This window comes from Eurosta solidaginis, chromosome 3, assembly GCF_040869045.1.
Source record: "Eurosta solidaginis isolate ZX-2024a chromosome 3, ASM4086904v1, whole genome shotgun sequence".
Classification (NCBI taxonomy): Eukaryota; Metazoa; Arthropoda; class Insecta; order Diptera; family Tephritidae; genus Eurosta; species Eurosta solidaginis.
The window spans coordinates 561,471-589,231 of NC_090321.1; the positions used below are offsets into that span (position 1 = coordinate 561,471).

A 27,761-nucleotide genomic window follows, 5' to 3' on the forward strand; every position below is an offset into this window, starting at 1 on the left:
CAAAAAAGTAAAGAGTATATTATAGCGCAGTTAATGTTGTAGATAATCCTTTACCTTAATTCCAAAGCAAAAAAATACTCCATTCCCTCTTTTTGATATTTTACACACATAAAAGTAAATCAAATGAATCAATACATGCAGAGAGTTAACGAATATGTTGATGGAGCTCACTGTTCAATTATACTGGGAAAATGGCCAAACGCATCTTTTTCAATTACGTTAAGTGAATATATATTGGTATGTATTTCATGAAATATAAATGTGCATATATGTACTGCGAAGCTTATATTATAAATCACAAAAGTTTGTATACAGGATTTTTTTCAATTTTCAGCAATTATTTTCACTACTTTTTTTTTAAGTCTATGGCAATAAGGCCTAGTTTAAAACTTTACTCAAAATTAGGGAAAATTCGAGTAGTAGGTACTAGGTTTTTTTTCATACAAAGAAAACCCTCAACTTTGCTGACAAAAAATTTCCAAAAATCAGGATGCCCTTTTAGAAGATTAACGAATTATTATACTTAAATTCAACGAGCTACATACATAACACTCATTTAAATTCTAAAAATCCTTGGTAAAAAATTTAAGAATTTCATGTGGGTTTTGTAGCTTTGATGATTTTGTTGTACACTGGAGGATTTAATTTTAATCCTAAAACCGGAAATAGAACCATCCAATGTAATTTTTCCTAAGCGCGGCCGAGAGCTCTAATGTTTTAAATTTTTACAATTTCTTTTTATAATGGTATTTTTAAAGTAAAATAGCATTGGTATAAAGTTATTTTTCGCCATTTAAAATCTCTTTTATATGAAAACGGATGTAGTCCTTATCCAATTTCGTTAATTTTCTCAGAGCTCATTTTCTATAATGAGGTATTCAGTTTCCTGAGCTTTGTGATGACAATTTAAACCTTTTTTAATATATGACCAATAATATAGGAAAATTTGTTTTTGTCAAAAGTAGGCGGTGCCGAGCCCCTTTTTGGATATTTTGAAAATTTTTAATTAAGGGTCTCAATCTCCACATAGGCATGAAATTTGGTTATTGTAGCTGCATTATTTTGTGATCAACAACGTTTTTGGTGTTTTCCAAAATTTTATGTATATAAAATTGGACGTGGACATTATCCGATTTTTATTGATTAGTTCATGCCTTTACAAGCAACCGTTAAAAAATGCAGGGCGCCATATACCTCCGAAGAGAATTAAGGCCAAGCTTTTCTTCCAGTTGCATCGTGCCCGATTAAATAATTTTTTTTAGCTAAGCTTGCTACTCGGTGTTTATGTACTCTACTTGGACTGCCATAACGAACGGATCAGTAGGTTTGATGGTATTTGGTCTATGTAGGTAGACTGGCTGACTGACTGACTGACAGACTGAAATGAATGTCTCGTGAAGGCATTTGACTACAGTCATGAGCATCTCCTCCAAATAAGAGCGCTTCATTAACGAGAAAATCTTTATTATTTCTTTACTTAAATCTGTAAGACGTATATTTTTTCATTAGGGTTTCACACAATGGCTATTATTAGGACCGGAGGATATCCGCACTTTTTTAAAATTCATCCATAATCTAAGAAAATACGGATAAACAAATAGATAAAAGATATTCGCACTTAACTAAAATATCAAGTGATATTCATCAACTCGTCCTCTTCGAAATTTAATTCATGATCCAAGAACTCCGACAAGCAAATTACTTTACAGTACCAAATATCTGTATAATCCCAAATAGAAGTAAAAAAAAGCGAATTATCCACACAAAGCTTATATCATTCTAAATAAAGCAGAAGTTTTGTGCTAAATTTGTAAAAGCTTAACATAATATAGCCATGAGTCGAACGTTAGATGATATTACTTATTATCTAACTCCATGAACTAACGTAAATTAAAACTTAAACTTAATATACAGTTTTAAGATTATAACCACACAATTTTCATGATTTTATTTGTGCGAGTTGTTTTTATTTTATTTAGAAGTAACTAAGAACCCTTCAAAAAACGTTTGCTTTTTTAAGTTCAAAAGAAGATTTATATCCCCTTGCAGATCGGCTCGTTACTTCTGTAACTCAGGGTTAATTAAAAAATTTTGAGTTTAACCCTTTAACTTGCTGCAAGTGGGCCTAAATATATTTAAAAAATTTAAAATTAAAAATATTTTCAAATACGATATTATTTCTTTATTATTATTTTTTAATATAATTAAGTACGTATTAAGTTCATAAGGAGCTGTAATATTTTTTAATAAATAGGTACTAATAAACTATCACAAGGACACATGAGAACTATTTCCAATTTTTTTTTATCAACAAAGTAAAAACAAAAATATTATTAAATGTAAGTCGAAGCTAAAAAACACGTTAAGTGGGAAAATTTCATTTGCGTTAAAAATTAGTAGACAAATACAAATCATAAAAAATTGTAACATAAAAATCCATGACACCACAAGTTTCAGTTTCTAAACTATTTACTTCTTATTCAATTACGCAAATATCAGTGAAAGGTATAAAGAATCAATCAAATTACTATTTCACAAATAAAAAGTATGCAGATATAGATAGGTATAGCAGTATTAATACATATTTGAATATTAAATAAAAAAGTTATAATAACTATTTTTTAAATTTTTTCTTTTTTAAGTTTTTCGTTGATTTTTACAGATTTTGTAAAATATAAGTTCGTATTATACATTCAATTAGATGTTTTTTAATTTTAAGTATATATTTTTTTAGTTTAATTCATTTCCAAGAACGGTATCCTGTGTAGAGAACAAAACCAAAAGGACACCTTTTTTGCAGAACATTCCGGTTAACATTTATATGTATGGCTGTAACTATTCATCGAAAAAATTTGCGCTGTAATTTTTCTTCCTGCTGTTGTCTTTTCGGATGAATAACCACTTCCATAAAATAATTATTTGTTTTAACGAAAAAAATGTATAGAAGGAATTACAATAAAGAAATATTAATCAAATAAAACGGAGAAGGAAAAGAGATGAAAAAAATTGAAGAGTGCACAATTCAGCTAGGAGCGTTTAGTAAATGAACAATGCTTAATACGAGCGGTGTAGCATAGTTACGATTAAGGCGACCATTTTGTTAAAAAAAAGTGTATTTTTGAGGGCCGAAGTAAATTTATCGGTTTTCAATGTTAATACAAAAAATGTATAAGTGGGGAACCAAAAAGTACGAAATAATATAAAATTCATTAAAAATCCTATAAAAGTAAAACCATAAGTATATTAACATTATAATAAAAAAAAAAAATTTACCAACTGAAAATTATCAGTCAATCAAAAAATTATCATCCTATTCCGGTTTTCGAATTCGGGCTATTTTAAAAATTAATGAGATAATTTAAAAGTTAATGGCTTAATTTTTGACTTTTTAATTTGATTTCTTGAAACAAAAAAAAAACATTTATATGTAAAAGTATGTATTCTAAGTGTATGTCTTCAGAACAAAATGTATATACATATTTATTATTTTATAGTTAAACTTTTGTAGTTCAAAGCGCAAAGTTTTTGATAACATTTTCAGTTTTCCCTTAAACAAAAAATTGCTATACATAATATAACATATCGCATGTTTTATTGTAAGCGGATGCAAATCAAAATTTTTGATACTTCAAGATTTTATGATACCCCAAAATAGCCGTTTTCCCATAAAAATAAAATTTTGGAATACTTCTGTTTACAATAAAACGTGCAATATAACAAAAACTGCAATTTTAATTTTTCGGAAAAATTTGATTTGGAAACATTTATTTTGACAAGCAATTAAAAAAAAAAATGTCAAGAAAATCATTACCAGGCCTGTTCCGCTTTTCACTAAAAAGCTTGAAACGATTTTTGAAACGTAAACAGTTATCCAAATCAAATTCAAGAAATTTTCTCTAATTCGAAGACCGGAACATGACTGTGTATCGGTGAAGTTCCCAAACAATGCTCACTAACTATCAACCCGTACCTAATAAACGCCTAATCGCCCTGCTCACTAATTAATCCTCAGTCTCCGAGATCGAATAGGTTTGCACTTGATACATAATATTCTCAGCATATTGTTGCAGTTCTATTTCTTCACGCAACTGCCGGTGACTTTCGACAATATCATCTTGTACAGCAACGAAATCGTCCATGTGATGTGTACATCTAGTGACATGTTTATCGAATTCGTGCATTTTATTTTGATATGTATCAAGATGCGGTTCAAGTTGTTGTATTTGTTTGCCCAAAGCGATGAGTTCATGCTCAACACCAACACCACCACCACCACCCGCACCAGTGAATCCTTCGCCTGTGTTTTGTTCTGTTACGGGTATGTTATCTGGAGTGCTCTCTGCTCTTACATTGCCTAAAAAGTCATACGCCTCTACGCTTTCTTCGGTCGCCCACTTTTTTGTAGCAATATATAATTCATTATCTTCTTTGTTTTCCAGTTCCTCGTGTCTTCCTCTACCACACGATTTATGGAGTATCTCCAGCTCTGTCTGAGCCATCTGCTCGGCATGAAGTTCCACTTCTTTAAGTTTCATATCTTCTTCATTCTCCTTATGAAGAAACTCACGCAAACTACATGTGGGATCATTCGCCTCTGGGTGAAGATTATTTTGTTGATTTGAGCATCTAAGTCGCTTCTGCGTTTGCAACTTTTTCACATTTGGCTGTGTCAGACTAACCCAAAAACGAGGCGAGCCGCGTACCAACTTGGATTGAAAAGTATAAACCCCCGTAGAAGAATTACGTGGACTGAGTTGTCTACTTATCTGGGTACTGCTGCTGCTGCTTTTGACAATTGTTTGGTTCGAACCTGTAGTCGAGCTGGACAAACTGCTATTGGACGCTTTGCTACCACTTCTCGATGCGCTAAGCGGTCCAAATGGATTTTTGCAAAAGATTGCTTGTGCATTGCCCTGCAGGTGTTTAGCACCACAAACGAGCCCAACAGCACCAGTCCTTCCGGGTGAAAGACCAGTCGCACCATTGTGTCGCGGTATAGCCGCGTTTCGTATGTTCTCTAATATGAAATTACGTTTCGAAGTCTTCATCTCCGGTGTGGAGCTGCTAGCACGCGGCCATTTGCTAATAGTACGCCCACTTACTTTCGTTCTATAAGCGCTAATTTGTGCTTTCTTCGAATCGCGCTGTGGGTTGCCTAATGATGCACGCACCTCTTGGTGTGGTGGGGTCGTAGTCTTATTGAGTTTTGCTATCGGTGGTGAGAGCTCATGTCGTTTAGCGTTATCTAATGGAGTTAGTGAGCGTGAACGTCGGAGCTGTGTGCCGGTTGTAGACTCATCTTTTGCGTTAGACTTTGATTTTCCCGATTGACAACTGTAATTACGTGAGCTCCGTGGCGTGTGCGTTAAGGAGTTATCTGCGTCAAGTATATCATTATCAATCAAGCAGTTGCTGTTGGTTTCTAATACATGCTTGGTAAAAGCATCCATCTGAGCTTGTGCCATCTGGGATGCCCTAGCCTCGCTTCTGACAGATATTTTCTCATGTGTAAAACTACGACCAACTGAGTCGGATTCATTGGCTAAATTGGAAAGTGGCGAAAAAAATTTGTCCGAGCCCCGTGGCGTGTGCGTTAAGGAGTCATCTGCGTCAAGTATATCATTATCAATCAAGCAGTTGCTGTTAGTTCCTAATACATGCTTGGTAAAAGCATCCATCTGAGCTTGTGCAATCTCGGATGCCCTAGCCTCGCTTCTGACAGAGATATTCTCATGTGTAAAACTTCGACCAACTGAGTCGGATTCATTGGCTATATTGGAAAGTGGCGACAAAAATTTGTCGGGTGTTGATGTAGCAAAAGAGTTGTTAGGACTCTGAGACTCATTAACTCCATGAGTGATTTTAATGGTATCGCCTAACCATTGTTCCCTGACCAACTTCTCGAGCTGGGCAGGTGTCACTTTGTTGCGTATGGTCATTTCAATTTTATCAAAAATTTCTTCGCAATCTTTTAATTGATTTTCTCTGATTTTGCGTAAAATTTTACGTTCCATTGGATTCAAGTGGCGAATTGTTTCATTATCATGCTCCTCGCCCACATCAATGGAATCCTCCTCAACTTTTCGCATGGCACCATGCGTTTCAGCGCCACCGTGCTCACGCGTCTGCGCTTGCAATTGTAAGTTTTCAACATTGAATATCAGCTCTTCAAACTCTTCGCTCAACTTAGTGAGATCTTCGTGTTCGTCGGACTCCAACAATTCAGCAAACTGCATTTCATCTACATCTGTTTCGAACGGATTCACATAGTCTTCGGCTTTTCGACCCCAGTCGTCTGTGACTGATACATGTACAGGCGATATGGGCGTTGATAAACTCTGTTCGTAGAGTTCATACTGGTCAACCTTCGGTTCGGACATCAACTCCAGCTTAATATTTGTACGTGTTTGAGCTGCTTGAGCGGATGTGGAAGCTCCATTGCTATAAGATGCGGTTAATGACACGGTCGGCTTTTTGTACGACGGTTTTGTTAGCCTCGATGAGTTATATACTTTACATGGCGGTTCCCTGATTGCTTCGGCGGTTAGTTGTGCAACACGAGCCGCATTAGTTTCATTTCTAGGGGCTGATTTGTGATCAGACTTTGTGTTTGGATTATTTTTGGGTAGGGCCATGCCCGCTTTGGAACGTTCCATTGTGGGAGCCTTGAGCTTGTTAATTAAAATGTCGTTAACTTCCACTTTCTCCGCCTGTTTTCCCTGCCTGGAAATTGTATTGGTGTTTTCATGCCGAGAGCAAGTTTCCACTTTTTCGATTAGATCACGACTACGCTTCGAATCATGCATCATGCAAGATATATCATTGCCTTCGCAATCAACTCGACGAGGAGAAGTGATAACAGCAGTGTTGTCCATCTCATGCTGACGAAAAAAAATGCATTCTCTTGAGGTACCGAGATCATAAGTACGGGCCGATTGATTATCATCACTTTCCGATGAACTCACGGCACAATCTAAAGATCCGCGTTTTTGATTTGATTTAAGTGCACTTTCTATAAGTATTGGTTGCGTTTCAAGAGATGAAAGTATTCGTATTTTGGATATGAAAGCAGGTGGCTTAGGTGTCGGTGGTCGGTTCAACTCAACTCGAGAGCATGTACTATGCAAAGATCTTTTGTTCCTTAATTTTAAAGTCTGATTTGTTTCAGTATTGCCAACCAGTTCTTCTTTAGGTTTGGCATATATCATCGCGTTCTTTACTGAGAATGAATGCATGCTGGGCGCGCAATCTTCTTGGCTGTTTGGTTTATTGAAACCATGTTTTGAAGTTATTCGCTCAAAATTTAGGGTAGGAGTTGTTGAGGCTTCCGCACTTGCTTTATACATTGATGTAGCAGTTATTGGGGTTTTGAGTTCTTCAATACACGTATCTTTCATTTGCTGTTCCATTTCAACATATTCGACATCCGCGATGTTTTTATTTTCAGAGGATTCAGCCGCCGAGTATTCAGGCTTACTTTCGGAAGTGCCTTTGCTTCTAACATTTAGCCTTGCATTATGATCTCTAAGCGACCAGCCCAACCCGTGCAGTGAAAGCGGTCTTACTTCGGTCGTTTGTAACTTCATTGATGAATCCGATTTCGCAGCCTGATCAAAAGCGTCGCCATCGTTATTCTCGAACATTGCCGTACCGCTAGCACAGTTCCTCAAAATAAAACTGCGACTGTTGAAAACTTCGGCTTCCAATAGCTGTTTCGCCGATGTAGAAGTTTGGCATTCGTCCAACGGTATAATCAGACCAGGCGAAATACTTCCTTTTTTCGTAACATCTTGTTCTCTACCAGCACTGAAACAGCTCTCACTCAAACCTCTAGCAACAAGAGTATTTTCGAAAGAACAAAGTGCACTAGCTGAACTTTCCTCATGAAGTCCATCAATCGCTGACTCGGTATCGCTTAGTGAGTTAAGTTCTTTACCATCCAAAAAGGAAATGTGATCTTCCCACAGCTCTTGAAATACGAGTTTACGCCGACCCCGTTCTTCACGTGTCATCAATAAGCGTCTATGTTCTAGAGTACCGGAGTCATCTGACGCTGCAGCGGGCTCTGGCGGAATGGTGGAGTCACTCTCCATGCTATTACGGTCATCTTGTGTGTCGTGAAGAGCGTTTGTTTCCAATGTGCGCAACTTGTTCGTTGCGTTTTCGCGTGTATTTTCGTAATATAAACAAACCGCACCGTTACCTTGGCTGCTGGATTGATGTATACATGGATACCCAGCCTTTTCGAACTCAGCATACTGCGGGTTTGTGGTGCATGCGCCTTCTTCATCTGCATTCTGCCAATGCATAAATTCCCAGATTTCTGTGACAGACATACGATGCTGCAATTTCACATCGTGACTTGAGACAGCACCTTCCCCAATATTGGACGCACGAAGGTCGGATTCCTTTTCTATATTATAAAGTATTGTCTCTACTTGCTGATCCGCGGTTGTATGCAGCTCCTGTTGTTCGCGTTGACTTTCCTCCATGATGGCGTGATCCAATTCCAGTGTAAGATTTGTGCAACTCACTACCCTGTGTGGAGATTGTGCAAAATTCCAATCCGCCGATTCCTCTGAATAGTTCAGACGCATGATTTTTTCAATAAAACTCGAATTGGAGGGAGTGCGTGCTACTTGTTGTGAGTCTGGTGGTGGCAAAGCTTTTTTTGTAGCATCTTCATTGCTATCTGGTTCGACTTCCTCCACTTCCTCTAGCACCGGCTCGAGTTGTGTTGTTGGGAATGGTGGTAAGGATTCTTCTGTCGTATCTGAGCTCGCATATTCCACGTAGTCGTACGCATTACTCTCCGAACAAGTTGGTTGATACATAATACCTGGACTAACTCCAACTGTAGGCACATCTGCACCAAAACTCTTCGTCGGGCCATTATAATCGTATATATTACGCAAGCGGGTTTGCGTCTGTTGCGCAAACTCAGGCTTCAAACGTACAATCTTCTCGAAACAATACTCACAGAGACCAACATAGCGTGGTGAGGAGAATATCTCTTCGTACGAAATTGATTTACGTAAAGGCACATATTTCTTTGGCTCCGTAGTGCAGGGAATATGTTTGTGGTCCGGCTGTGGATCGCGTTGCGGTGAGTTAAAACCAAAATGAGACAGTGTGCGATATGGACTGTTAGCGTTTGAGGTCCCACCTCCACTATTGTTACTTCCATTTGCCCTGTTCGAATATGCTTTGCTTGTCTTTTGCGGCAAATCGAAACGAGTTTTACGTGGTGTTGTTGCTGAAATGCTTGTCGTCGTAGTATCGGGCGTTTCGGTTGTAAATGGTATATTGTAGATAAGATTATTATCACTGCTTGCATTAGGCTTGCGCAACGATTTGAAAATAGTATCACAAACTGCAGGCGTACAACAATCTAGCGATTTTTTATATGGATTTTTAGCTTCTTCAATATCAGCGACTGTTGTAGAAACAACGGATGCGGTGCGTGTGGTATCTGCTGCATATTGTGTAGAATCATAGAATGGTGCATAATTATCATAACAGATGCCGCAAAACTCAGTTGTAGGTCGCCCGAGCAAATGTCCGAAAGCTTGTTCGAAATTCGGCAAAGTTACAATACCGACAGCTGGGCCAGTATGTTTGCATTGATGATGATGTGAACGAGTATGCTGTAGATGATGACTATTCTCGTGTTGCTGGTTTTGGTGATTGCCACAACGGCAGCTGCAATTTTCATTGCTTTTAGAATTGGCGTACCAAAATTGCGGTTGTTGAGTTACAGTCTCATAAGCATCGGATCGCGGACCTATGGGATGTATGGGACGAAAGCCTAACGTTTCTACATTGGCTGTGGCAGGTTGTTGTTCTGGTATATCAGCACCCCCCGAACAGCATTCATTGCATGGTGAACCACTAACGACTAACTTCACACGTCCGCCCAATCCCGCCCCGCACGCTTCAAGATGATTAACAGTATTAACCTCAAAACGCAACAAACCGTTATCTGCATTTCCCCCCTGCCTAATTGTACACTCTTCCATTTCTTGTAGTAACGGTGACGACAGTAATTTATACTTTTGCTTTTGAAATAATGCATCCTTTTTTAATTCATCTAAAAGCTTCGTATTTCGTTTGATATTATGATTTCCACAATAGATATTCTCTTTGTTCGATTGATTCACATGTTGTTGATTTTTGGTCGATTCAAAAATATTATCGCATTGAGTTTGTTGTATATGAAATTGATTGTAGTTACCGCTATTTTTTTTATCGTTTGTATTGCCCGAATATTGGCATGAATTCGTATTTTCGACGATTGTCCCACATTTTCTACTATTTGAATACTTTTCATTATCTTCTTCTTCGGCAACTTTTATGTCTATAGGAATTCGGTTGAATTGTTAAATGCGTACGTAAATGATAAAGGAAATAAATCAATATTTCGGATGCGGGTTCGAAAACACCATATCTAAGAATGATGGCCTACAGATTTGGCGTTTCGCAGGCATTTACCTTCGAAGCTTTCGACAAAACTGCTGTCTGAGTTTGACGTTACATTATCAAATCAAAAAGGAAAAAGCAACGTGTGCATTTGCTGGGAAAGTCATAGCTAACACAGTATCTAACGTTAGAGAAATATTGTAATTTTACATTAGAGTTTTAATGTAGTTCTCTAGTGCAACTCTAAACGAAAATTAGGTTAGAATTCGATTACAGAACGATTTGAGGAACATTAGAAATGCGATGTTGTCACAATTATAAATTATTTGTAGGATATGATCACTCATCCTTAATATTATACAAAAGAATTACAAATCGCGAAGAGTTGTGACAAATTGGTAGTTGCAAAATCATTTTTTCATTTGTAATAATTAAAAGTAGTAAGTGGAAATGAATACCAAAAGTTAAGTAGGGAAAATGAGCAAATTGTTGGCACGCTTTTTGACTGGCATTATGAAGAAAAGTGCCCTCATTCTTTCGCAAATCGTCTTCTAACCTTCTACCTAAGAGAAGTACATTAGAGTTCGATTCCTTTTCTAATCGTTCTCTAAATTTAATGTTTGATGGGGTAGTATTGCTCGGCAATATCTCTCGCTACTGTTATAGTGACGAAGATGAGCGGATCTAACATTATGTGTCCGCTTTCACTAAACTTTTAGAAAGAGCAGTTTTAAGTCAAATTCTGAGACAGCGCATTCTTCAACCGTATTATAAGATCGGGTGTTTTCGAACCAGGAGTCACAATAGGATGATCTTACACAACGTTGCGAATATACAAGACCAAAGCTATATATTGATGAATAATACATAATACCTATGGGTAGAGTGAGTACAAAACAGCTAGCACGAATTGACGACTTAACCACTAAGTTAAGTTGTGAGATTAGTTGAAATCATGGTAAAACCAAGAGACATTATGAGAAATCTATGAGACATCAAGAGACGATCCACACCTAGCTAGCTCATGGGCCATGTTAACTAACTCTCTACCATTACTTTTCAGCAACGATTTTATCGTTGCTGACCACAGAGCCTGAACAGCCGTCAGACTATACGAGGCGAGAGATTTATGTTAGGCGACTTTGAAAGTATAAGAAAATAAATTCAAAGAAACATTTCTAAAAGCTTTTGTGATGAAGTGTAGGGAAATACTGAGATCTGTGCCTTAAGGGAAAGTTCTCAAAAGGCTAGATGAATCCATGATAAAATCAAAAGACCTTGGCGAAACATCAAGAGACGATCAACACTAAACTAGCTCATGGGGCCAAGTGTATATAGCCACCGCCTGAATAGCCGCCAAACTAGTCGAGAGGAGGACTTATATTGTTGAGCCAAATTTAGCAAACAAATATGTACAAAACAAAGTTAATTATCTGGCCCACAAACTTAACAAGGCTTCTATCCAGCGCCATTGGCTTCATTCGTCTGTGAGTTATTCTTCTGCGTTGACGCATCTAACTCAATAGTGGTCACAGCGCTTGGGTACTTTATGATATTACCATGACTCTAATCATACTCACAACAGCTTACATGGAAAGTGTCATTCTAAATTTGTATGCAGTCTACTAAGCTTAGTTTAATTCATTTTAAAACCTAAATTACTTAAAAATAATTCAAAAATATTATTTTACAATTAGGTTAATTTCCTGTCATAGAAAAGTGTTCTAAATTTTTTATTTCATTGCAATTAAATACAATTCTACCAAGGGTTAATTTATTTAACATATATGTGTATTTATAACCAAGTTATTTTTAATTCAAATGTCATACTACAAATGCGTATATCTACTTTTTTAGTACCTATATTAAATAAGTCTATTCATCTACTTCAGTAAACAAAATAAGCAAAAAAGCAACCATAATATAATATCAATTTCACACAAATATTTAATGAAAGAATTAGTCAAGCTTTCAACATTAAAGCGCTTATTAAACTTAATCTTCTGTACAAAGTACAAGATGGAATAATACGTACAACTTTTACTTTGACAATAAAGTAAGGGGATACAAAATTTCGTGAAAGTTAACAGAATCAATGCACTGACGGAAACACGTAAAGAAAAGTTAGGTAACTTCTAACTTTTGATAACATTGACATCTGTCGTATTTTATTTTCCCTTTAGCCACAGCATTCTTCAAGTTTAGGAATAAAATAAACAGCAACAGATCACCGTAAAAATATTTCTAATAACTAAAATTACTATGAGACATGTTTCAATAAATTTTGACATAGTTTTGTGCTCTTCGCTTTGAAGCTCTCAATTGTTAAAGTGTGACATTCTATCTGGCGCGGCCATCAGTTATTATTATAGTACTCGTTAGATCCATGGCATAATATAGATAATTTTTAGAAATAGTTTGACAGCTGCATGGTTATTTTTTGAGTGAAAATGGGTTTCAGTCACTGATCGTGAAACGTAATAAGAGCCCAGCTTTGCTTAGTGTGTTGTATTTCATAGTCAAGACGAATCTATACAAAGCAAATCCAAAGTCAAGTCGAGAGAAAATTAGCATTGATTTCGATTAACTGACATATTGTTCTACCAATGATTTGCTTGAAAATTATCAAGAAGAAGCAATCAGCTGATGGGATAACACCATATGTACTGAGTCAATGTAACAATTGACAATCAAAATTAAATTATTTTTAATAAGTTATGAAAAACAACACAAAAAATTCAAAATATTATTTCAGCAGCATTTGCAGCAAAAGGTAACATGGCTTTTCAGAAAATAGGAACATATGCGAAGGCATCTTATCTTCATTAACTTCAAAGTTAAAGTGAGAAAGGCTGCTTTCCTTTTCAACTACTAGTTTTAGTAAAATCCCTGTTTTTCTAGAAGTGGCAAGATACCCAATCCGACAAAGACTTTCTCATGACCCTATTACCTGAAGCCTCATCGGTGGATATTTCTCAAGTCATTTTGTTTACAATGTTGGATATGTTGAGAAAAACTTTATGCTAAAGTCTCTTTCTCAGGGTCTTTAGTTTGCTAGGTGTGGTAGGACGCCACCTCCAATATCATGTGAATGTTAAAAAGGCATAGATGTGTATAGTCGGGGGTTGCCCTACTACAACGGGTATAATAATTCTCATAGTGGCAGACCTGCAGAGCTACAGACTATTTTTTAGGCCTACTGACATATGTATTTTAGTTAATGAAGCACGTGGCCCTGTGAAAAAAATTGTTATTCCACTAAATTTTTGTGTGAATTTGATAAAAGAGTGTGTTTTACTATTTGATAAGTTTATAAGAGATACAAGAGTCAAGTGGAGAAAATATTTTTTATACATTAATGTTCAAAAGTGAATTGGAATAACGAAACACCAATAAAATATTGATCGTTTAGGTGAAACAAAAATTTATTGTACCACATTGTAACCGTGTGAGTTAAGGGTTAAAGACACCACCATAAGTAGAAGTTAAATGCTAAATTTACGGGCGCTGGTGTGGAATATGTTGATGAATTATTCTTGGCGATATCGGTAAGATGTTTATTCTACAGCAACGTGCAACTTATTAGGAAGCAGAATAATATGCAGTGTGCATAATTAGTTGCACATTTGTTGTAGCGATTAAGAATTGATGTTTATGGGCATTAGGGCACTTTTTACATAGAAATTTGGTGATTTTTTCTTTAGAGTTGGAGAAAACATATTATTTTATTACCTCGGCCCGTAGGCGGTTTTCGATTCACAGCCGTATGAGAACGTTCGCCATTTATGAAACTTAGTGTTGCTAAAAGAATATATAGTACATACAAATGCAGATAATATTTTTTGATTGAATACTTTTCATTCAATAAAATGTTACAATATAACAAACCCATGATTCAATCAAAAGAGGTTTTCTCGGCTGACAAATTTTTCGACAATTGCAGCCATTTTGCTCCCAAATCGGATTGACATCCGTTAACTGTGTTGTATCTTTGCGATTTCCCGAAAAATATTAGTAGAAGAAATAGGAAGCAATCAGTTCAAATACCCGATAAGTACTGAGCTGCGTAATTGTTTAGAACAATTTTTTTTTATTATAATGAATTATTAACTATGCCATGATCTATAAGTGTGACTAAACATAGGTAATTTGATGAAAAGTAGGAAACCTTAACCAATTTAAAATTCATCGTTCAACGTCAAAAACTTGACTAGTAAGTCGATTCACGCAAATGTCATTAGTAAATAATGGAGATGCCATAACGAGATGTACTCTTTGACCATGTTATCTTATTTTTTCCGTATGTACGGAAAATTCGTCTTCATTTAAGAATTTAGTATATGATGTATGTAGATACTTATTTGGAATATTCGGACCTCGTGAGGTAGTATCAAACTAACGTGTTCCGAATATTCTAAGTTAACGGTTTATTCGGAACACTTCCATCAATACTTAAACGGAGACATTAAGCCATCTTTTTTTTCAGTTCATTGCGGTTGCTGAGTAGAGTATCAAGCCATGTCGGCTGCCAATTCGAAATCGTCATCTCTCAAAATATTTTTCAAAAATTTCCCATTTCAGGATTTGTCACAAAAACGCCCTATATCAGAATTAGGTTGAAGAACGCCTCATCTCAGAATGCTTTTCATTAACTTCCTCTTATGTCAAAATGCATTGAACTTATGCTCAGATAGGGAGTTTTTGAAACAAATTTTGAGATAGTGTTTTTGAATAAACGCACGGCATTCTTCAAACAAATTCTGAAAGAATGACCAAGCCAACATAGCTCTTTATCAATTCACGAAATATTTAGTAGAAAATGAATTATTTCCCCCTAAACCTGTTGGTATTTACTAATTTATTATCACTACTAATAAACTACTAAAGGTACTTTTCTACTACACATTTCGCTGAATGGGATTGAATTATTCCCCATTTTCCTTACTTCGTAAAAGCAACCCATGCAGATTTTAAAATTTGGGAGTGTGAAAGCTCTGTCATCATTGGGGAACAAACCTCTAGTAATTGAATCACGTAATAAACCCAATAAAACAATACATGTTGTAAGTTCCTGTTACAAGACTTTTAAGAAAATGAAATGGCATATTTGATAAAGGCATTTTGTTCGTAAGTGGTATCAAGTATATGGTTAATAACAGCAGAATATGTGCGGAGAATATGTATATTGCAAACATACATATATCATGCAACAAATGGAAATTAAAAAGGTTTGTTTTATTTGTTTTTATCTAATTATTTATCATTTTTGAATATTATTAAATTTCTTTTGTTCTTCTTTTTTAATCCATTGTTACTTACATTGTTTCATTTCTGCAAATTCGTAAATTTTGATCATTTGATTCCACAATATTTTGTTTTTATTTAATTCTTATACTTTATTATGATAGAAAAACGTGAAATATAAGCGCAGTTTTCTCACCCTAGGAAGTAGAAAATATTCCACGTGTTCTAGACCAAATATAATGCCGTTTACAACTCAACTTAGATGGGTTGTAATTAAAACAACTCAACTTTAAGACAACTCAACTCCTGTTTGGTATTACGAAGTACAACTTATTTCAGTTGAAGTTGAATTGAGTTGCCAACTTCAGAAAGTGATGATTTGACAGATAAATGAACAGCTGATCAATTTGTGGAGGAAATTTAATCATTTACAAAATAAAAGCAAAACGGACATTATATGAAAATCTATTTTATAATGGCGAAAATGTTGGTGATTGATATGTGGCGAATACGAAAAACATTCGCGTGATCATTCCAATCCCTCGGAACTACCTAGAACCAAGTAAGAAAATGTTGTAAGTGACAAATGATGAGGTTCTAATGAAGTTATTTTGCAGATTTAAAAGGAAGCATTTTCTTCATTACTAAACAAAATTAAGGACCATATCCGCAAACGCGTTCGAGGGAAGGATGTACCCCAATTTTAAAATTATGCGCCACACTCCGCTTCCTTGCTGATGGCAACTATCAAATATGTTGTGGAAATGATTTTGGTGTTGGACTGGTTTTAGATATTATTGAGGAGCATATTTGTGCGACTTTGATTAAAACCCAAACAGCAAAAATTGTATTTTACTCTAAAACGGGATTCCCAGGAGTAGTGATTAGTTTCAATGAGACTCACGTTCGCATAATTTCACCTATTTTGGCTGCATCTGAACTGCGGCCAGCCTCGTCCAACTTTGGAAAGTCGCTCCATAAAGTCAAAAAGTTATTCAATATAATCGTTCGTTTAAACGTTGTTTTTTTCTATAAATGTGTACAAAATTGTTGATTATTGTATGATTAAAAAAGGTTTAACTACCGGCTTTAAATTTTTTGTTTTTGTAACGTTTTATGAGCCCGTGCACCATCTAACTCTTATCAAAGGTGGAATCAAAAGACGCGTTTCGATCTCTGTTTTTAGGAGTCGAAAGTGGAAATTAAAAATTTTATTTCTGTCGAAAAATATTTACAAAAACTCACAAGATGGCCCGAGAGGGTCCGAAATATGAGGTCCGCTCAACAGTTTTTTTGCACAGAACATCTTACTGCGTTGGCGGCCTTTGGCCGCGATTTGTAAAAATAACCCTGGGTGGGTCCAACGCCTTCTGCATTAGTTTGTACAAAAAATCTGGCAAAATACAACAACCACATGAAAATTTGAACCGAAATGATATGACAGAAATTAAATTTTTAAATTTTGTTTTCGGATTCTTAAATCGGAGGTCGAAGCGCGACTTTTGTTACCAACTTTGAAAATGTTTGTTAAAAATTAGGTGGTGAACCGTCTTCTAAAACGTTACATTTTTTCAAAAAACTGCAAAATTGTATGAGACAACTGCTAGTAATCAGTTGTAAGATTTTGACGTCTTTGACAACTACACCAACACAAGGTTGTAAACGGTAATGCCACAAAAAGTTGTTCGACTAGACAGCTCAACCGACATTTTTTTTGACAGGTTGAGTTGTAATGGGTAATACCAAATAGCGAAATTTCAGCCCAACCAGAGTTGAGTTGTAAACGGTAATAGGGGCATAAAACATATATTCAGAGAACGCATCACTTAAGTAATATCGTTTCGATGTGATCCTGCATTTGGCACCATGTGTATATAAAATATATATTTTATACATCAAAAAGTTAACAAAACTGACACACACAGAAAATTGTTGTTTTTATAATTAAAAATTCTTTCTCGTCTTTTTCTATTCAAATAAACCTGGATGTGGGCATAGAAAATGTTGAAATTGATAACGTAGGCAATTTTTCACATCTGCATTTTTTTGTTGGGTGTAGAAAACGTTTGATAACAAATTAAAAACTTTCTACGCTTTATTTGGTTTCTAGACAGAGACAATATCCCCCTAATATGTTATTTTTCACATTTTAGTAAAGTTTAATAAGGGACTTCAGGATTTTGTGCAAATGGCTAGCATCATTGCATTGCAAACTTGAGTAGCATATTATCTACAATACACTAACAAAATGCACGGCTTTACATATCGTCGCCTGGTTAAATGATTGTTGTATGTGAAAATTGGGCCAAACTGAGCTAATAATGCAGTTATACTAATCTCACCAAGATCTTTCTAATGCATTTATCAGTTTTTTAATATCTCCTTTGGTTTTCGAGATATTCGGTAAAATTTTGTCGTATATGCCAGGTCACAAGCGCTTTAGTAGCATTTTGTCGTATAATTTTAAAGTTTCCGCACATGCGACAATTTTTCATAGAAATTGAATGAATATAATTCTTAATAAAAAATTGTTGTATGTGCGAAATCAGCTAACACATGCAACAAAGTTTGAATCTTGCTTAGTAAAAATATGTCGTATGTATTATTGAAAATGCATTCAGCGTAATAGTGTTAGTGTTAATCGCGATGTCGAGGCGTGCGGATGAATCTCCTGCTCCTTATGTGCAGCAAGAAATTTACGAGTAAGTATTTCGTTTGAAATTAATAGTACCTATTAATTAAAAAAAAATCGATCTAGCCTGGAAAACGAAATTCTCGGATCTTGCGATGGGACTGGCTTTTCTTCAGATGATTTAGAAAATGATCCAAGTTATGTTCCAGAAAATAAATCCTCGTTAAAAAATTACTACGAAACGGCATGTAGCGCACTTCTTTCTTCGCCCGAAAAAAATGGAAGTGTGTTACGTAAGTTGCCATCGGATTATAGCAGCGGTTGTAAGTAATTTTGCGTTTAATTTTAGTTCCCGTTCTAAAGTTCTTACTTTTAAATTTCCAATTAAATACTTTCAGCTAATTCCGCATCTCCTTTGCCTCGAAAAAGAAAACGAAACACTGAATTGTGGAAGCAAAATATACGAAAGAGCCTTCACGGGATTCAAGGGGTTGTGTAGCGCAATATATAGCTTCTCCAACCCAATTGTCAACCTCACCTTCGAGCGGCGAATCCCGTTTCACTAACAGACGAGGCTCTGGCGACCCCAAGCTCCTCATGGAACTTGGGGTGGGGAGGGAGGGATGGCCTGAAGGTTTAATGTGGCCATATAAATCGTTCCCGAGATGGTCGGGCCAGCACCTTAATGGTGCTGTGTTACCGGAGCGTATCGGATCTGTATCCGACAAAGGACCATCACATCGATAACACTCCCCAAAGCCTTCGGGGAGTAACCTAATCGCTACAACAACAACAACAAAGAGCCTTCACGATCGTGGATTGCCTTTTGTTAACAGTATAGGATTGGAAAGGCCAGGAAGAACCATTGGTTCCGGATGCGCTAAATCGTGCTTTTACATGTGTACAACTAAAATATCCTCAGATGAAAGGAAGAGTATTCATTCCCGTTTCTGGAGCTTAAACTCATCAGAGAAGCAAATATTTTATGGTAATTTTGTAAAGAAGACATCAGTTAAGCGCAGAAGAGCAAACTCCAAGAATCAGGATGAACCAAGAAAAAAAAGTAGATTTCATTTTTATTTTAAACCAAACAACAAAACCGTGCAAGTATGCAAAAAGTATTTCTTAAATACTCTAGGAATTTCTGATCGAGTTATTTATTATTTTTTTGCGAAGCATTATGAAGTTAATACTGTAGAGTCGCAATCGAAACTTAAAAATTGTGGAAAAAAACCTACAGAGGAAAGTCGAATTATAGGGGTGAAAAATCACATTTCAAGCTTCCCGACGGTGGACTCCCATTACTGCAGATCAAATACTTCAAGGAAATATTTGGAAGCCCATTTGAGCTTAAAAAAAATGTATGACTTTTATAAAATCTCTATTAGTAACCCAGTTAGTATAGATGTCTATAGGAAAGTATTTAATACCAGCTTTAAATTATCTTTCTACGCACCAAGAAAGGATATTTGTGATAAGTGTCACATTTTTAAAGTAAATGCGGGCAAAGTATCTGAAGCCGAGATTCAACTACATCAATATCATTTGGACGAAAAAATATTTACCAAAGCGGAACGCGATACCGATCTTCAAAATATTGATAATAATTCCCCAGTATTAATATATGATTTAGAATATGTATTTACCCTTCCGAAAATGTTTGCGTCTAGTTTTTATTATAAACGTAAACTGTCCGTATACAATCTTACTGGTACCCTTGTTATTCCCGGTCACGCAAAAGTTACATACTGTGCCTTATGGAACGAAACTTTGAGCGGACGCAGTGGAAATGATATTGCCAGTGCCTTAATTAAAATATTAAAAAAGGTTGTCGCTGACCATCCTAATTTGAACAGCATTACACTTTGGAGTGATTCATGCGTTCCACAAAATAGAAATCGTGTAACTTCAACTGCATTACTTCAATTTATTCATGACAATCCAGAGATAGAAGAAGTTAAGCAAAAATTTAGTGAGCCAGGGCATTCAAGCTTACAGGAAGTTGACTGCGTTCATAGTGCCATTGAGTAGTATTTGCGGAACCTGGAAATTCCAAGCCAAATTTCTTTAATAAGACTGCTTAAGAACATGACTTTCCCAAATATAAAATTCAGCATATTACAAATGTCTGAATTAGACTTCAAATGTTATTCCATTAAATCAGAAAATTTGAATTTCAAAGACGTTCAATTTTTCAAATGCAAATCTTTGAGCTACTCAAAGTCTGACTTGTTTAAAATTGGTGTTAAGACATCATTTAAACAAGTAAACTATAGTACCGTAGATCTAAGAAAAAATAAAACTAGATACTCAAATATATTGAGTATGTGGAGACAAGAACATAAGCTTGTTCCCAAAAAAAAACTTTATTTGAATAAAATTAAGGACTTAAAAAGTTGCATTCCATTTTTGGAAAGAGAAGAAGACAAATCTTTTTATAAAACCATATTAAAAATGTAATTAAAATGCGATCTCATCTATATGTACCTACTTTATATTATTTTTAACGTTGATTTGTTAAGTTTTTTTTGTACTGAAGCTAAATTGAATTCCTTTGTTTACTCGAATTGGATAAACTATTTTTTTTATGTTTACTTTAATGTTGTTGTTATACGTATAAAATGTATTTTGATTTTAAATAAAGCTGAATAAAACGTTTTCATTCACGTAATTTTTACAAATGCTGGCAGTAATTTGTCGCATGTGCATGGAACGACCACAACCACGTTGTGAAATGTAACATACGATAAAATGTGTCTAAACAAAACCTGCAATAAATGTTTCATTGTTTGTGTAAAATTGGTTTCTGTCTTAAATTTTGGTATTTCCTTAAGCTAGAAATAACATATACAATTTTCAAGAAATTCTACCGTAGGGTTTTCGAGAAAACGCGTTTTAAACTTCAATCGCGTTTTCCCAAAAGTCGTCAAATGTAACATACAACAATCATTTAACCAGGCGACGATATGCTACGTTATTACAAATACGCAACATCAAAATCCATAGGTTATCTGAAAAGCAATTTGTAATTGTCAAAACAAAACAAAAACGTGAAAAGAAAAATATTATAAATTGAATGTTGCTCACGTTCCCTAGCTTTTATTTGGGATAAGTTTTTTGCACAAATGCACAAAACTCTGATCTCCATAATTGTATTTTTATGTGGCTATTGGAAATTTGTCCTTCTCGATTTGAGAGTCTAACTTGGGTATTTCAATATTCTAATATCTTAGCCCCACCGCTGGATATGAATTTTGTTTATGTTTGTATTTTGCTTATTAACCTCATTTTTTTATTTTTATTTTTTTTTTCATTTTGTATATTTGTTTTTTTTTTTTAATTGTTCTTTTTAAAGTTGAATTCGTTTTAATTTTATGTCAGCTTATTTGTACTGCCGTCCATAGCAAAAAGGCAGTAAAGAGTATAAAGTGAAATAAGAGAAAAGAAAGTGCGAGTTTTAGGTTTTTTTTTAACTAAATAAGTAATTTGGTACATAACAAAAAATTATGATAATGACATATTTAATGGCTTTATAAAAGGTCCACAGTAACCAGCTCGATAATACTATACGCAGCACCAGTGTGGTACGGATCTAAACCGACCCATCAAAAAGATATATCCGATCTATATAACACTAATACCGAGGGACCATCTGGAGAAGCCAAGAATATACCAAGGTCACAAACAATAGCTAAGTGGCAAGAATGGTGGGAGGCCTCGAGTAAAGGGCGTTGGATCTTCACGTTAGTTTGGGACGTAGCTTAATGGAATGAGCGGAAGTACGGAGAACTAAAGTACCATCTCACGCAGATACTGAGTGGGTATGGCGGTTTCAAAGAGTATTTATGGAAGCGTGGGATAGAGGAAAATCCTCTTTGCCCAATGTGCACCACGGAGTTAGAAAACGCAGAACACTCATTTTCCACTGCCCCCGTTTTCACCAGGAAAGACTCACCTTGCATAGAGTGTTTGGGGAGGAACCTAGCACGAGAAATTTAGCATCACAAATGTGCAACAGGAAGGAATGCTGGACTGCCGTGAGCAAAATGGCATTTATAGTCATGACATGCGTGACGGATGCTGAGGGGGAGGCAGAGAAATGTGCAGGCAAAGCAGTGGCGATTAAATCGACTCTGAACAAATAGCGGGAATCTGGGGTGGCTTTCCATAATTCGATAGTCGACACTCGTTAGCTCGATACTATCGAACGCTCGACGACACAGTTTTGGTTTACGTATTTCAATTTGAGTACATTTTTCTCGTGTATCAAAAAGTGTTTCGAAAGTATATTGGAATCATCAAAATAATTTCAATAGGGAAAAGCGTTTGTTTGCTGACTCCTTAGCTTAAAATTAGCAGTGTTTTTTTTTACATGCGTATACGTTTCGTTTGCGCGTGAAAAAAACGCCTATCCTCGCTTAGATAATGCTTAGGAGAGCCATCTAGCGGCTGTGGTTAAACAACTAGCTACAGCAACAGGGTGTACCGAAAAGCGGAGACACAACCATCTGTTGTATTTCTGTGTATAACATATAGCTGAATCAGTTCTGATAAATAGTGGACGCGCATAGAATCAGTGCAGAGGGTGAAACATAGACACATATTTCAGTTACATCTGATTATAATGCGTATTGAAATTTAGTAGTACTAATTTTATACGTAGCAATTTCAGAGGTGTATTTAAAGTTTGTCGCTTATCAGTCCATATAAAGTTTAAGCGTAAACGTATATAGATGAGAAAAAAACAGCTATTATTCCTCAAATAATCGCAAAAGCATTAAAAACTCTAGGTTACGAAAAGCAATTCGACACCTAAGGTGCTATCGAAAAGTATGATCTTAAAAAATGAGAAATATGGAACGCCACCCTGAAGTTATGCGAAAGTGGTACCGGGATGGGCCACGGTTCCAAAACGGTTGCTGTGACGGCAGCAATTATGGTGCATTAGGCATTTTTCAGCCCGCCCGCAAAAAAAGGCCATTATTATGTGATTCTGGTATATAATTGTTTTCGGAGCCCGAAATTGGACGCGAACTGCCTGCGTGTCTTGTAAATCTGAAAGCAGTAAAATGAAACTAATTTAGTTTTTTATAAAATAGTTTGACTTACACTGCTTTTATGCTTTGAAATGATTCTTACAGTTAAAATTTATTATAATGCTATTGCAATGTTAAAATATACCATTTCTATGTATAACCAATTTTCAGAGGATAAAAGTGGTAGTATTAATTTTTTACTGCTTTCTTGGATTTGAAAATAGATTTACTGCTTTTTTGGCTGGGAAATTTAAGATATTCCAAATCTTGCTTTATCTTTAAATTTGAATGATCAACTTTTACGTTAATGAGTAAATTGGTTTCGCATATTGCTATGGACGGCAGTGTACATGTTTGTTTGCAAGAAAAAACAAGTAAGGACGGGACTGTCTTCGGCCGTGCCGAAGACTTCATACTTTTCATGAATGGGGCTGAACAATAATATTATCCCATTCGTAATCTCCAAATAATGCGCTGTATAAGATAAGAAATATATAGTGAACAGATGTACATACCTAAACGATTTTAAGATAAATATAAAAAATGGCAAAAACCCCCTCATCTGAACGATCGGTTGTATGGGATATATATTATATATAGCTCCGATAAAATGATTTTTACAGGAAATCTTCTATGATATATTAGAATAAATATCGCCAAGTTTCACGTTTTTATATTGGAAACTAAGGGAGAAATGGCCAAAAATCATTCTATCTGAACGATCGGTTGTATGGGATAGGTATATACTATATACATATAGCTCCGATCAAAGTGATTTTTTCAGGAAATCTTCTATGATATATTAGAATAAATATCGCCAAGTTTCACGTTTTTATATTGGAAACTAAGGGAGAAATGGCCAAAAATCATTCTATCTGAACGATCGGTTGTATGGGATAGGTATATACTATATACATATAGCTCCGATCAAAGTGATTTTTTCAGGAAATCTTCTATGATATATTAGAATAAATATCACCAAGTTTCACGTTTTTATATTGGAAATTAAGGGAGAAATGAACGATGGGTTGTATCGGATATATACTATATATAGCTCCGATCAGTGATTTTTTCAGAAAATCTTCTATGATATATTAAAATATATATCACCGAGTTTCACGTTTATACTTTCTAAATTAAGGGAGAAATGGCCAAAAATCTTTCTATCTGAACGATCGGTTGTATGGGAGATATTTGTTATAGTGGTCCGATCCTACCGGATCCGACAAATGTCTAATACAAAAATACATCCTTGTGCCAAATTTCATCGAGATATCTCAAAATTTGAGGGACTAGTTTGCGTTCAAACAGACAGACGGACGGACGGACGGACAGACGGACATGGCTATATCAACTCAGTTCGTCGCCCTGATCAATTCGGTATAATTAATGGTGAGTCTATGTTCTATATTTCTCAACGTTACAAACATCGGACCAAAGTTAATATACCATTTCATGTTCATGAAAGGTATAATTAAAAGAAATGTAAACACGTTTTAAGAAAACTAAGCTGAAGTACTGACTAGTTTAAAACATAGACTGACTTTGTAAATGCATATTGCAAGGCATAAGCTGCAAGTTGTTGCGCAACCAATGCAAAACATAAGTAAACGCATGGTATCACCGCTTTACAAACCTATGCAATAAATTTAACAGATGTTTATGAACATAGCTATAAATAACAAAAGTTTGGTAACTAATCAACAAGCTCAATCTTAAATGTATTCCAAAAATGCATAGAATTGGCTGAACCAACTTTAGCGATATTAGCTTCACAAAAAAATTGGTGACAAATACCATTTTCCCCATAAATGTATTGAAACGAATTTGCTGCAAATCCTCTTATTTGCCCTTTTGCTAAGTTCGAATCACTAAACTGTTGAATAAATAACTCCAATATTGAAGAATGGAAAAATGGCCTTTATTAAAGTACTTCACAATCACACGTATACTTTGCTACTCGCTGGCTTAATAACTAAACTGATTGATAACTCAAATGAAACTCTACTATTGGCCGCCAGATCGCGTGCTTAATCAAACTGATTGATAGCTCAACTCAAACTGAATTACTTCTTACTCGCTTGCGCCACTTTTATAGTTTACGCTGCATACATCTAGGCTCTTCTATTTCCAGAAGTTACTAGTTAGTTTCGCTACAAAATCACCAGCCACAACTACGTGCTCAAATTATTGCTCTCTCTTGTGACAACTCAGATAAGATATATGCATGTGTTTGTGCATTGCCGCTCCGCTGCTCGTATACGTACATATGTGTAGACGCAATTATTTATTCGTTTATGTAGATACATAATGATTGAATTATTGATGGGAATGTTTGTAGTTTACAGTCTCTCGCGCATACATAGGCGTATAAGTAAATGCATCTGTGTGTGACTTATTTCGGCTGCCTTATATATGTGTATACATGATTTGATTATTGACGTAAATACTGCTTGGCATGGCCTTAGCATCGCCTTAGTGATGGTATAGCTTAGTGATGCTAATATCCGTGACAGTATGAATAAAACGTATCATGTGCAAAAATGACAACCAATGCGTATATAAAAAAGTTGACATGCTCAAAAGAACACATTACCATGCCAATAAATAAAGCAGTGCTGCAAACGAACTTTATGCTTTAAGATGATGTTTTGCAATATATATACTAATTTAGCCATATTTTCATATCAGTCATACAAAACAAAAAACCATTTCCAATGAAAACTATTTAATCTCAAATACCTAGCAAAAGGTATATACATTGAACTGGGTCGATTTATTAACCGATATCGCGCCATCGATTTTTCGATAGGATTTGGGCTCAGGAAAAACGGGTCCACTACGCATACCCAAAAAGAAATTTTCGAGCCTGAAAAAAAAAAATGACGAAAGGGTCAATTTTTCGACCAAAACACTCCCAAACCCCAAAAAATATATATATATTTTTTTTTTTAAAAACTGTTATCGCCAACGTTTTTACAACAGTTTTTTGAAAAAAAAAAAAAATAATAATATTTTTTGGGTTGTGGGGAGTGTTTTGGTTGAAAAATTTACCCTTTCGCCATTTTTTTTTCGCAGGCTCGAAAATTACTTTTTTGGGTATGCGTAGTGGACTCTTTTTTTCCTGAGCCAAAATTCTATCGAAAAATCGATGGCGCGATATCGTCCATACAAAACGACCCAGGTTATATTAATGCTTTGGAAATAACAAGGTTATCAGTTAGTCATAAAACAAAGCAGGGTTATAAAACGAAAAAATTTAGAAAGTATATTTGCACAAAAACTATGCCAAGCAATTCTAAGGCACACATTTTTTTTACTAAAAAAAAGTTAAATTAAAAAAATATTTCCGACTTCGAACACCCGAAAAAACAACTAAGAACCCAAGTACTAAACAAATCAAAATATGTACAACCAAGTATGATCAACAAATAGACTGTGTTTTTGGGGAAGTGTTTTATGCATATTGTTTAAGTATGCGGCGTGGAAGATGCAAAAAGATACAAAATTATTATTATTAAATTAATTTGGAATGTACAAGTCGAAATATAAACCGTTTTTGAAGAATGCAGTAATCAACACTGCTGGTGAAATTAGGCCAATTTTTATATTCAATGTTATGTATTAAAAAAATCATGAATCCATAAATAAAAAACAATAAATGTATGATTTAAGTGGACAAATGTTAATTTCTAAGGTGAATGAAAAAAATACACCATTTTCAGTTTAATAGTAGAGGTCCATAATAACACATTTGTAAAAAAAGAAAAATCAACAAAAAAAAAAACTAAAAAGGAGAGTACTAAATTTGTGTACTTCTCCAAATCCCAAATTAAGAAATGCAATCAAAAAAATTATATTTCGTATTTCAACGTCAAAAAATGTAATCCCAATTTCACAGCGTCTCAATAGAACAATTAGTCAAGTTTTCTATTTATAGAACTCTATCTTCCAAGCAAATTCTTAATTATCTCATTATTGCTTTATTGAATGTCCAATCGAGTGAGAAATCTAGTCGGTTTCGCTTGGTGCTTCGCATTTTATTGTAAATCTAACAAATGCCAATCAAGAATAAATTGTTTCCAATGACTCACGAAATATAGAAAAACGTCACAAAAATGCGAATTTATATTTTGGACGCATTTTCAGCAAAAGATAATATAGCTTTTTTAAAAACAAGTATAAATTTGGTTAGCTGCAGCATCTATGAATGAATAGTTGCACATGCATTTTATTTAAAAAGGCGCGGCTGTTATTCATTTCAACTTTTTTTTTAAGAATATTTTTTTGGGACTGCTGACATGAAAAGGAAAAATTTATTATTTCATTAAACGAAATGCAGATTACATTAAGTTTCTGTGTGAAATTGTTATAAGCTAAGTTTATATGCACTGTATTTTTATTTATACTCAAATGATAACTAAACCACA

The 27,761-nt window shown here is 35.1% G+C and overlaps 1 protein-coding gene across 1 annotated transcript in view; it reads right to left on the bottom strand.

Moving 5' to 3' along the window:
• Positions 1-2,943: 2,943 nt before the first annotated feature.
• LOC137243798 (uncharacterized) overlaps positions 2,944-27,761 on the bottom strand; it is a 186,686-nt gene continuing 161,868 nt past the window's right edge. Inside the window, exons 11-12 of the mRNA XM_067771897.1 lie at positions 14,152-14,220; positions 2,944-10,357 (exon numbers count right to left, since the gene is read on the bottom strand). Of these exons, the coding sequence (XP_067627998.1) occupies positions 4,002-10,357; positions 14,152-14,220 (6,425 nt within the window). The 3' untranslated portion in view covers positions 2,944-4,001. The remainder of the gene's footprint in view (positions 10,358-14,151; positions 14,221-27,761) is intronic.